We start from the raw sequence: 13277 nt of genomic DNA, 5'->3' as shown, positions 1-13277 counted from the left end.
CAGTATTTCTGCCTTGCCCTACACAAAGCAGGGGTGGGTATCACATCGGACAGGCCAGAGGGTTATCAGAGAGCAGGAGAGGGCCAGGAAACACAGGTCCTGGTTAAAGCGGACCCAAACCAAACATTTTTTTAATTCAAAATATTTAGTTGCACCACTCTGACACATACAAAGATAAATAAACACTCCTTCAAGCCTATGAGCATTTCAGTGCATGCTTTTCACCCTTCTCTTTTCATAACTAGGGTTATACAGGTGGCAGCCATTAGCAATTCCTCCTTTGCCGGAGACCTCATACTCCACCAGTCTGCCAGATTCTGTCCCGGCAATATGAAAGGAAAGGAGGGGTTCCTCCAATAAATGTAAAATATTTTATATTTGTCATCATGCAGCTGAAAAAAGGCTGCTATTTATTATTATAATTTAGAAAATAGATTTTATTTCTGAAATCTTGTATTTTTAATTTGGGTCCACTTTAAACAACCACTTTGGTGGCTACAGCAATAAGAAGGTGCCTCCCCACCATTACCACACTAGAATGACTTCTAGAAAAATAATGGCTTTAGATTATGATTAAGGATAGAAAGTTCCTAGGGATAGTTAGTGATATGACTATGTACCTTGTAAAGAGCTAGATAAGATGTAGGAGCTATGTAAGTAAATAGTAATAATTACTGACTTGTGGGAGAGTAGGCAGGCACTCGGGGACGGCTGCGGATTACTGGCAGATAAAAAGTTACATCCAGTGGAACTATGTGCTCAGGACAGCAGGTATAAGATATACAAAACTTGAAGTGACTTAGTGCACACCTCAGAAGAAGCTCGGCAACCGCCTTGCGAAACGGTTGTAGGGACCGTGCACCCTCTGGCGCCCACACTAGCCACCTCCAACACATCCAGGTACAGCATAGACGGTTTAGTGACGTTCATGCCTTGTGATGTTAAGCATCTCACATGTTACCGCACTTGATGTTGTTACTGTCACAGCACGTCTCCTTTGTTTTGCTGCATGAATAAATCATGAACCATAGTGCCGGACATTTCCTGTCTTTTCAAGTTTTGTAATAATTACTGAGAATGGAAGATTGTGGTATCATGTATGCATCATCTATGTCTACCTGTCTATGACAAGCTTTAAAGTGAGCCTGAGATAAAACACATCTCAGGTTACATACTTACCTGGTGCTTCCTTCAGCCCCCTTGAGGCTGCTTGGTCCCTCGCAATCTCCCCAGGTAGATCCTGTCCCCCGCAGTACGGCCCGGTAGCCTGGTATGAGAAAAAAATTAATTGAATGATGAGGGCCACTGTGTTTTTGAAGTGTCAAACAGGCTGTTTATAAATAACAAATAAAAAAACAAATTTGAATAATTTTTTAATGTGTTCTTTATCTTTCACAGTACTGAACCATCTTATTTAGAAACGAGTAAAAAGGTTCGCCCGTTAAAAAATGGTGGTAGGCCACACCCACTACACCCCTCCCCCTTGTTACACGTGCACAGACGCGTCCCGCTCACCTGTCCCCCACTGCTGTCCGAAGTACTGTACATGCACAGCTGTTGCTTGGTTGGCAGTTGGAAAAAACTGTTATTTCCCACAATGCAATGAGGTTCACAGACAGCAAACTGTCAGGTCTGGAAGCAGGGGGACTCAGGAGGATGCAGAGACACAGGGGTTTTATTATATAGGATGTTGACTGGAGATGATGTATAATTCTATTCCTCATTTTATTTATGTATTTATACTATGTGGGTTGGGTGACATACTATACATTGGCCTCAATTCTGGTAGCTATGTGAGGTAAATATTTTTTGGTTCTTTTCCGTTAGCCGGGCGCATCCTCTAGGTGGCGATAGAACTGCAGCAGAGTTACATCTTTCCCTACTATCCATGGCGGCCTGGAGGGGGAATAGTAATTATCGCCACCTAGAGGATGCGCCCGGCTAACGGATAAGTACCTATTTTTTTGTAGGCAAAATACCTCATGAGGTATTTTCCTCTTTTTTTTTTATCAATTCTGAAAGATTTTTCTCCATTTCCAAACATGAGGTAAAACATGAGGTAAATGCATAAAGTGAGGTAAAACATGAGGTATTTCAGCAGTAAGCATGCAGTAAATAAATAATAGTAGTCTTTAATTGTCTTCCATAAGTTAGGATAGTTTTTAAGGGCTCTTTCACAGTGCGACGTTAAAGTCGCACGTTATAAAATACTTTAACGCAGAGTAACGCACAGCAATGCAAAGTCTGTGCGACATTCACAGTGCACACGTTGCGTTAGTGTGTAACATGTAGCGTTATTACAAAGTGCTGCATGCTATGCGTGTAGCAATGTATCTGCTGCGTTATGTGTGTTGCACATCCTCAGTAATATATATATATTTTTTAATGTAACGCATGCGCCGTTTTTGTTCTATCAGTATGTGACAAAAACGGCGCACCAAGAGACACATAACGCAGAGCAAAATAACGTCCAATTTCATAACCTACATGCGCTGCATTAGGGGCACGTTGTGCAACTATAACGTCGCATTAAACACAACGTCCCACTGTGAAAATAGCCTAAAAGATGGGGGTTTTTTTGAGGGGGGAAGGTGTATCTGAATCTGTACCTCATCTCTTCTGATCTGCCGTGTATGACCCTGGATTGTGTTTGACTTTGCCTTGAACTTTGTTATAGTGCTATCTTGAACTTATTCAGATTTGGTGGTTGTGCAGTTCTGGTGGTACCATTGCCCTCTTCCCTTCAGCTCCTATACTTTGTGCACACAAGGCCTGGGTGTAACAGAAGTCATGTAGGTGCTACTCGGTCACCTCCTGTTCAAGCGGGGATGCGCCACATAGGGTGAAGAGTGCAGCGGAGATTGGGGCATAGGAGCTGATTGAGGGTGAGAATACTGCCAGTCCTCACGTGGCCACCAGATCCTGACATTACCTCACATGAGGTAATTTGTTTGATAACCCTACCAGAATTGAGGCCATTGTGTCAGGATATACATTTGCATGTCGGAGAATGTTACTGGAACAGAAGTGAAAGCATGTCTATGTACACTAATCTCAAAGGGTCTTCTGTTTAATTGAAGTGTTAGTAGACAAAAAATATATCTATGACCAAAACAATCTGGCCTTTGTTTACAAGTACAAATGTCATTTGAGTTTCTTTCTGTTTTTTTTTTTTCTTAATTAATCCAAGATTTTCCAGTAAAAACATATTACTATAAGCTAGCAAAAACAAGAATAAAGCCAGTAGGTTCTTATTCACTACTGATTTGTTTGGATAATGTAGTGACGCAGATAGCCACTGAAACTCAGGTATCCTCTAAACAATCAAAATGGCAAGCAGTACTATATTCTGATAGAGCCAGTTTTAGATACAATGGAGACCAGAGCATACAAAATAATGGGGAGCTCATTATAAATAAAATATCTACCTATAGCATATCACCCAATTAACACAATGAGCTGTATGTCTCCAAAATAACGTAATTAGGCAGGCATGTCTTCCCCAAATAACAAAACAAAGCAAGCATGTCCCCCAGTACAACCATGTGTTCTCAATTGTTTGCCAGTATAGCCATGTGCCGCCAACAAACACCCAAGTATAGCCATATCCCCCTTTAAGCTACTTGGTATAGGAATGTGCCCCCAGAGACCCCCTCGCCAAATATAGATATAGCTATGTCCCATATTAACCCCCCCCCCCACACACACACACACACACACACACACAAGAAATGTCCCCAACAGATACCCTACCTATGTATAGCTTTTTCTTCATTAGACCCAAGTATAGCCATGTGCCCCAACAGACCACTACTAAGTATATCTCTGTCCACCACTGGACCCCTCCCAGAATACCAGTATAGCCTCAGTCCTCAGACAGACCCTCCAAATATAGATATATTGACACTATATTGTACATGGAAGGAGAACACCGCTAACCACTCCACCACTGTCACCCGGAGCAGGACCATGGGCAGCCAGGCCTCTCAAGCAGTACAAAGGAGGAAGGATCCGCTCATCAGGTGCAATTAAAGTCCGATTTTTATTGAAGAAAATCTTGGCTGGACATAGCAATATTAGCTCAAGCATATCGGAGTCTCACAATCGCTCCTTAGTCATAGCTTATATATATGCTACAACAGACAACCAAGTATAGCCTTCAAATCCAACACCCCCCCATGCTTCCCCGCTTGCATGCATGGCACATGGAAGCATGTGATAGGGTGTTAATATTTGTCTATGATGGAAGGTGCCACCTGGCTAGCCTGCTTTCCAGGAGACTCTTCTAGCTACCATATACCATTCTTCTGCACATCTGTGATGTTACATGACAGCAACAGTTGGATATGGCCACATACAAGGCATCTGGTCTTAGTATTCTGATTAGCTACCAGAATTTGGAGTAACAAACAAGATATGTGACTGCACAAAAACGTTCGCTGCTTACATGTTTTTGTCTCACAGATATTTCAGTAAGGACTGAAAGGAGGTAATAAAAAAGGTGTATGAAGCTGTCTGCTCTTTGCTTTGTAGGTTCAAGTGAAATCAGGCTGTGCTACAGGCGTCTTAGTGGCTGAGCTTACAGAAGTGAACTTCTGTTTACGATACCTTAGTGCTCCAGGAATTTCTCTGGAGTGAACTTCTAGACTCTGGTTTAGTCTGATAACGTATCATTTGTTAAAAGGGCATTAATTAAAAGGGGCCAGCTTACATTCTTCCTGTACAAACTTGGCTGGCCCCCCGGATGCTATCTCCAAAACAAAGCCTCCAGTTTTAGAGCTGCAAAACATCAACACAGTGAGAAAAACTGCAGAAACAAATCCATCTATGCTATGCCTGCTCCTTCTCAACACCCACAGTCTGCACTGAATCCTTCACAGCTGTGTTGAAAGCATCATCATGACCAGAGACACAGCAGCATTTCTTATGAAATATTGAACACATGCAAAGGTATTGCTATTGGAAAACAGTACTCAGTAGGTTTTGATAGAAGTAGGGAAGCCACGTTGTTAGTACTGCTCCTCTCTGCTCTCTGTTAGCTATTCAACCCCTCTGGGTAAGATAACAGATACTCTAATTTCTATACGTGTGTGTGTGTGTGTGTGTGGGTGTGTGTTTTAGTGAAAGATGCAGGGGTAAGGTCACTTGGGTAATAGATATTAGAGTACTAACCTTTGCCCCACTATCTTTCCTTTTGTTGAAGATCACTTTGTTAAAATATCTGCTCGGTGAAGTAGTAGCTTAGATTATCGTAACAATAGTTATATATTTCAGAGTTAAGGGGCCCATACACTGGTCAATTTCAGCCGTCGATCAATCGATCAATTCTATGGAATCAATTGATCGATCGTAAATCGATTCTATCAAATCTATCGATCGATTTGCGGCAGATTTTGAACGATTTGATCTGACAGGATGGAAAATCTAGGTCGATGTGTTGCTGGCAGCAGATCGATGGCCCATAGAGTTGCATTGGATCTTATGGTCCAATAATGCATTTAGATCGATTTCCAATCGTTTATCTACTGGAAATCTGTTCCTAGGGTGTGGCACACAGAACAGATAGATTCCTGTCAGATTTGACTTGACAGAAATCTATCTGATGGTCAAATCTGCTGCAAATCTATAAGTGTATGGCCACCTTTACAGATTACCCATAGTGAACCAGAACTCCTAGGAGTGTGTAAGGGTCTAAAAAGGACCAAAAAGCAGTCTTACTAAAAATGCTATGCAAAACAGAAAATACAGAATATATTTCAGTGAGCTAAAAATGATTCTCCTTAATAAACCATCCCCAGCAAGTAACTAGAATCTGCTAGGTCTGTTTTGTAGAAGGTATAAAAAAATAATCTTCTTAACTGCATCTACTTACATGGGACATAAATTATAGGAATTGTTATGCAGTGGGATCCCTTTAGGCCCCCTAAACCACTGCCATTTAAGGAACTGAATGGATACTTTTCCCGTAAGACTCTGGTATGGTAGGATATAATTTACCAGGCTGAATGCTCTGTATAAAAAGGAGCCTAGAAATTCATGCAATGGCTGTGCCAGTGTTTACATTTGAGTTACTGTAATTTAACGTGATAAGATCAGTGGTCACAAACATTTTGTAAAGCCAGAATCAATTATCATATGAAAGTGAAAAGTAATACATGTGTTTAGTACCCATTTAGTGAGTATGCATATAATTAGCTGCTGTTCTATCAACAGTCATAGCCCTACAGACTTCTAACTGCAAAATATGCAGGCAATAATATCTAGCATGTGTTTTTCCTAATCACTAAATGGAATATCATTACATTATTAATATTGGAATCCTACTTTATATTTTCAGCTTAATATCACAGCTCATTGGCTCTGTGTTATGTATTTTCAAATGTTAAAGGGTACCTGAAGCAAGGGGAAAACAAAGTTAGATACCTTCGTAGAAGGGAGCCTCTAGATATTCCAGAGGCTTCCTCGATCTTCTTACATCCCACCGATTATGCGCTGGGACCCTCTAAAAAGAATAAAATTAATGCTGAATACTGCACTCGGCTGCACGCCCCCTCCATGTACGAGTGCGGCCATAATGCACAGGCGCAAAGAAGAGTGCACCCAAGCGCAGTAGCATAGATCTGCTCATGCACAGCTTTTTACTCAGTGCACAAGCAACTCGTGCCACTGACCAGGCATGAACCCTGAAGGCACCTGTGTTCGTAAACGGCAATAAAACAGAGTGGAGATTGTAACCCTTTCATACTTTTATACCCCACCCAAAGCTAAAAACTGTTTTTTGACAGAACTTTGTAGCTCTTATTGTTCCTGTACTTCCTGTTGTGTCTCAGATGGGTGAATTGGCATGCTAAATGAGAATCTTTAACAGATTCTGAGCTGCCCAGCTCTGACCCCTTAAAGGACCACTATGGCAAAAAAAGTACGCAGTTAAAATCTGACGGAATCTACAAGGTTTTGGGCCACTCCATTTCCTTATGGGGGATTCTCAGGGTTTTCTTTGTTTTCAACAGCATTTCTTGAACAGCAATGGCAAAGTAAGTCTAACTGCCAAAATAGTGTGCAAGTGAGTAGGGAGGCTGGCTTCCTTGCCACAATAGCAGCATAGTGGGCGATATTGTGGCTGGGAATGCGACAAATCACTCGCGTTCCCAGCCTGACGTTGAAGGCCTCCAAACTATGAATCAACACATGTGGAAGTATAGTACATAACCAAAAAGTGTGAAACAACTGAAAATATGTTATATTCTAGGTTCTTCAAAGTAGCCACCTTTTGCTTTGATTACTGCTTTGCACACTCTTGGCATTCTCTTGATGAGCTTCAAGAGGTAGTCACCTGAAATGGTATTCCAACAGTCTTGAAGGAGTTTCCAGAGATGCTTAGCACTTGTTGGCCCTTTTGCCTTCACTCTGCGGAAATCTTACCTGTCTGACATCTTCTTCGTCCGTCCCTCGGCGCCTCCCACGATGAGCTCCACGTGCGTCACGTGATTACAAACACTTCCTCCTTCAACCCGGAAGGTGGAAGTGTTTGTAATCACGTGACCGCCGCTTGGAGCGCATCGTGGGAGGCGCCGGGGACGGACGAAGAAGACGTCAGACAGGTAAGATTGGCCCTCCCCCGCACAGGTTTACTGGGAGATATCCGGATAGCAACTATCCGGATGTCTCCCGGTTTCGGTTTTGAGCAGCCCTATATATACACATACACACACACATATATATATATATATATATATATATACATATACATATACACACACCATAATATGTGTGTATGTACAGTATGTGTGTATGTATATATATATATATATATATATATATATATATTCCATGTACAGTGTACAGTTTCCCAGCATGTGACAGGCAGCTCCCTCCCCCTCAGCCTCACAAACTGCAACACAGACAAACTGAAACTGAGAGCAGAGATGCTGTCTGTGGGGAATAAACAAAGCACACAGGAGTGAGCCTAGAGAGGGCGTGGAGGGGGCGTGCATAAGTTGTATTCATTACAACAAAGGCAGCCCATTCCTCCCTGGGATGACAAAGCTTGACAAAGAAAAGAAGATTAGATATATTACAGTGCAACTAGAAAAGGCTGCAGTAATCTAGACCACATTAGAACAGGTATAGGAACTTATAGGATAGAAGAAATAAGGCTAAACATTTTGTTACAGAGTCTCTTTAACTGCCAACTTTTTTTGCGATAGTGGTCCTTTAAGGACGAGTGTTTTTTTTTTCTTTTGACTTCCTGATCACTGGGACTGTCTCCCAGTGATCAGCAGGTCAGGAGTCAATGAAATTGGCTCCTGCCCGTGGTACGGAGCTCAGCTGTCTTTAGCTTGCTGATTTTTGTGCAGACTGGGATGTGCTATTGTATTCTGTGCATAAGAGCTGGTGGCATTAAAACTACACATCAAGTTTAAGCAGCCACAAGTGTGGCATATTTTCAACTATGGCCAGTCTCGAACCAGTAAAGTACCTCTCCAGGCAAACATTGTTTGCCTTTCGTGGCAGAGCTTGTTTTTTAAAGTTTTACTTGCTAGTCACTGGATTAATAGAGATTCAAAATAATTTACGGTAAATAAGTATTTTGTAAGATTCTGGTGCTGAAATCCACAGCTATAAGCTGTAGCTTTCATAGGAAGTTTAATCATCAAAAATGTTTCATTTTATGCTATCTCCCAACTTCCTGTCTGGACAGCAAATTTCAGAACTTTCCACAGACTAGAACACAGAACAGTGAAAGAAACTAAAAAAAAAAAAAAAAAAAACCATGTTAAAGGGGCCCATTAACTACATAGAAAATGTAACCACTGTGACTCCCCCATCCATAGCAATTGGGCCACCATGACTCTCCTAGACTATAACAAATGTGGTCATAACTAGACAAGACAAGACACATACCATTTATATTGTGTTTTTCTCCTGGTGAACCCAAAGCGCCAGAGCTGCAGCCACTTAAGGCATGCTTCATGGGCAACCAGGATCATTAGGGAGCCTTGCCCAAAGACTCCCTACTGTTTTATGCACTGGCTTGAGCCAGGATTCAAACCTTGGTCAAGCGCTCAAACCCCACATCACAGGCAACAGCCTTACCAGTATGCTATCCAGCTGACAACACGTGCTAAGGAGGGGCAGGGGGGCCCTGAGGAAGGATAAGAAGTTTGGACCCCCAACATCCAGGGGCCCCTCACTGCTCTAGGAGCTGCTCCCCTTGTAATTATGCCTCTGAAACCTTTTTGAAAACATCCAAGCTGGAATTTAAAATGCTGTATTTTATCATTGGTGATGCTGTAGTCCAAAATCACAGTATAACCACCTGCTGATATCTTTATGTATGTAAAACCAAAGCTAATATTAATTTTTTTTTTTTTTTTTTTTGCAGAAGAAGGAAGCAGAAAAAACAAGAAGGAAAATCAGGATGAAAAAAAAGAGAAAAACAATAAAAACAAAAATAAGGAGCAAGGTGGAAACAAGAAAAGGAAAAACCAACAGCGAGTGACTTCCATGCCCATCACTCCTTCAATCCCAGCAAAGTAGCTGCCACACTAAGAACAACCACAAAAGATTAATGCTGCTATGTATGTAAGATGCTTGCTCAAACTGGAGCACTGCTACAACTTAAGCACCTACACGACGGCAAAATCAAAACTCTAGACTGATAGACACATGAGTTTATACTGCCAACAAGTTGGAACTATTTTGCCTTGGAATTCTATCCCAGAAAAGCCATGGAAAACAGGAGTTCTTTGTGAAGAATACAGGATAAGCATTGTATTGTAGTCATACCTAGCATGGACACCTTTGAGGTAATGCTGAGTGGATTTTAACTTCAATGGAAGTTACAAAGGCTGGAAACGTCTTTTTTAGGAACGCTAACAAAATGTGGGTTTTCGTGTTGACTAGAGAACTCCTCATTGGTCCCTTCTCCCTTTCAGTCTGTGTTTTCACTTGTATGTATGGAGAGCATGTGCTCAACTTTTTGTGAAGACATGTTGGTGTCATCACCATGAAACTACTTTAAAAACAAAAAAGCTATTTTAAAATGTAAGAAGGAGCTTCTACAGTAGGATGATATAATGATGTATTACTGAGAAAAGGACAGTAAAAATGAATGAACTAAAGGAGTTTTATTTTCCAATGGATTTGTGTTTTATTGTTATAAAATGAAGGTAATTAAATAACATAAGAAAATTATCGGACTAGTGACACAGTGACTATATTTTATTATATAATATAAGCAATGGATGCGGTAATTGGATAAAAAATATCATTGTTAACACAGAAGTATGAAGAAGGCTTACATCGGAACTACAGTCTAACATAACATAACCTAAAATTAAAAACATGTCTCACAACTTCTTGTTGACTATATAGTTATCCTACATGACTTTGACCCAAATTAGTGTAATCTGTGTAAATATCTTAATTATCTCCTTATCACATTAGGGCTGTTCATGTTACAGTGGTGTGGCAACGTATCCATATAGCATGTATACACTGAATACTCTGCTGGTCCATGGCAGAGTCTACTGTATCCACTGCACTTGTATTCAGATGCATGCCATTCTATGGCAATGTATTCACTTTCTGCAGCACAATGGAAAAACAACTTCAGCTCTGGCGCTTTAAGTCAGCCAGGAGAAAAGCGCAATATAAATGTTCTGTGTCTTCTCTACTGTAGTTGTAAAAAAATCTCGAGCTGATGGTATAGTGGGAGAGTTCCGATGCCTCACCCTGGCCCTAATAAATAATATCTGACTACATATCCTAGCTTATGAGGTATGATCAGTTCTTCTTTATGTGACAGATACAATCATTTCTTTGTAGAAATGTAAAAAAAGGATAATTTCAAATTGATTATTTTAGAATCTTTCATAAATGATGTCAAAGAATATGCCTGATGAAGAAATCTGAGCTGTTTTGAATGCTTGCAGTAAATGTTCCCATGAGGAGATGGACTAGTTGTTAACTTTCAGATGTTTACTACCTACTGTAAGTGTTAGCGACATAGGGCCTGGTGCACAAATGGCTGGTAAATTTTACCTGTACTAATGCCAGGAGAGCACTTGACCATACAACGTGCATTACCCCATTATCAAGCATTGCACTAATGGTATAAGTCGCCCTGCTCCTCTAACGTTATTACCAGTAACATTTCCATGTACAATATGCGCAGAGCAAATTTAACAGCATTTCTAGCATTAGGCCCATAGGAATAAAGTACTTTATAGTGCATTTTACTCTGTGACAAATGTACATTTTATTTGCATACATATATATTTAAAGTGTACCTGAGATGGTACACTGTGCCTTATTTATACTTACCTGGGGCTTCCTTTAGCCTCATGAGGTCCGTGACCTTCCTCGCTGTCCTCTTCGGCCTCTCCATTCACTAGATATCCTTGTCAGTAATTTGGTCAGTCGTGGGCCTCTGCGCATATGTCGCTTGTAGTACTACAGTGCAGGCGCAGAATGCTCTCAGGAATGGGTGCGCGATGAGGGGGCACGTGCGACCCAGCCACGTCTGCGCATTAGAGTGCGGCTCAGTTTGATTACCAATGAGGCTATCTAGTACGGAGGTGCCGGAAAAGGAGGCCACGGACCTCATAGGGCTGGAAGAAGCCCCAGGTAAGTATAAATAAACACATTGGCGCCATCTCAGATTCCCTTTAAAATGAAATTTATTTTTTTTTGAGTAAGTGAAGGTCCTCAAAATAGATTCTGTAGGAGTACAAGGATCTGTTCACTAACATGAATCTTAACATGAACCTACATCAAAGAGAAAGTATTCTAGGGGCATGCTGGGAATATTGTCACCGCCATCGTACGTTGTCACAAGTTCCTTTACCTCCCAAGGCAAAGATGCCAAATCTTCCAGATCCCCCACAGTCCATCCTCATTTTTCAAAACCAGTGCTAAGTAAACCAGTAAGGCTGTACAGAGTGAACACTGCATCAGAAACAGGTTCACTTTAAAGTGGAATCAAACTTTTCAGATCAAATTATTTCTGAAATAGTCAATCCTTTGTTTAGCTGGACAGTAAGAAAAACAAATTCTTTTCACAAGCTGTGCAGCAAAGAAAACAGGACTATATTACATCACCAGCAGCAAAAAATGTGACTTGGAAGAGTCCCATGAGAAAGATTGGAGATTGCTAGGTGTAAACAATAGTTGCCCAGGGAGATGATTTGGAAACAATGGTAGTGCAGACACATGGTAATTATGATTCTGGACCTTACAGAAAGCCTATTGAGCGGGTCCAGCAGATAGAGAAGAGCAGGAGAAAAGTGACTGTGTCCAGGCATGCTGGCCTAAACCCTGGAAGTAAGATTTTGAACACGGCTTTTGCTATATGGTGGGTTGCTTTTGTTGATTTAGTTAATAATAATAATCCAAACATTTGTATAGCACTTTTCTCCTGTCTGACTCAAAGCACTCAAGAGCTGCAGCCACTGGGACGTGCTCAAGAGGCCACCCAAGAGTGTTCGGGAGTCTTGCCTTGGACTTCTTACTCAATAGGTACTGACCCTAGCCAGGATCTGTGTCATGTAAAAGAACAAAAGATACAAGGCCCTGTTTCCACCTGTGCGCGGCATGCGTCTTGCGAGACGTGATGCCAGCACAGTTGCTCGTGTCTCGCAGCCGGATCCCTCTAGCCACGCTATGCACGGCTAGAGGGATGGGATGGTGGGATTCGGATAGTGACACGTAGAATTATGCTGCAGGGCCTCAGTTTTCCCCCCGGCTATGAATTTGGATGCTCTGCATAGAGTTCCATAAGCTACTAAATTCCATCTAAATTTGTGGCCGAGGAATTGGCCAAAATTTACACAAATGGAAACCTAGCCTAGCTATTTTGGCTGCTATTTTTTTTATGTGCGGGACAATGGGAGTATGAGTCTTCTGGCAGAGCTGAAGTAAAGGATTCAGTTTACACTTTACACTTTACCTGGGATTGTGAAAGGGGTCTAAGGTGCATGTCAGGGGATTTGTAATAAAGGCCTTCTCCACAGGGGTCTAGTCCTGGAAAAATAAGTGAGTGGACTCACCCTAAAAACCCCAAAATGGGCGTGGTTAAGCATAGCGTGGGCGTGGTCATGGGTGGGGCCAAATATACATGGCCTTAGCAGTGGTATAAAAGGTCTGCCAGGGGAAGTTTGAGCTCTGTCGTAGAGTATCCCCAAAAAGTAGATGTAATCTGACAGCATTTCACCAAAAATACACAATCTGGCAGAGGTTCCTCCAAAATACAGATAATATGGCAGTGGTTCCCC

At 41.5% G+C, this 13277-nt stretch overlaps 1 protein-coding gene and 1 long non-coding RNA gene across 3 annotated transcripts in view; one reads left to right on the top strand and one right to left on the bottom strand.

Annotated features, from left to right (window-relative positions):
- The window catches only part of LOC137544370 (uncharacterized), a 29960-nt gene extending 28374 nt beyond the window's left edge, over positions 1-1586 (bottom strand). For both annotated transcript variants that reach the window (XR_011025836.1, XR_011025835.1), the window contains exons 1-2: positions 1516-1586; positions 1180-1267 (exon numbers count right to left, since the gene is read on the bottom strand). This is a non-coding gene — a long non-coding RNA (uncharacterized lncRNA). The remainder of the gene's footprint in view (positions 1-1179; positions 1268-1515) is intronic.
- RSPO1 (R-spondin 1) overlaps positions 1-10834 on the top strand; it is a 225482-nt gene extending 214648 nt beyond the window's left edge. The window contains exon 6 of the mRNA XM_068265433.1: positions 9386-10834. Coding sequence (XP_068121534.1) covers positions 9386-9540 — 155 coding nt within the window. The 3' untranslated portion in view covers positions 9541-10834. The remainder of the gene's footprint in view (positions 1-9385) is intronic.
- Positions 10835-13277: the final 2443 nt, after the last annotated feature.

The sequence above is a fragment of the Hyperolius riggenbachi genome, chromosome 2 (genome assembly GCF_040937935.1).
Source record: "Hyperolius riggenbachi isolate aHypRig1 chromosome 2, aHypRig1.pri, whole genome shotgun sequence".
Lineage (NCBI taxonomy): Eukaryota > Metazoa > Chordata > Amphibia > Anura > Hyperoliidae > Hyperolius > Hyperolius riggenbachi.
This window is presented reverse-complemented; position numbering and strand designations above follow the sequence as displayed.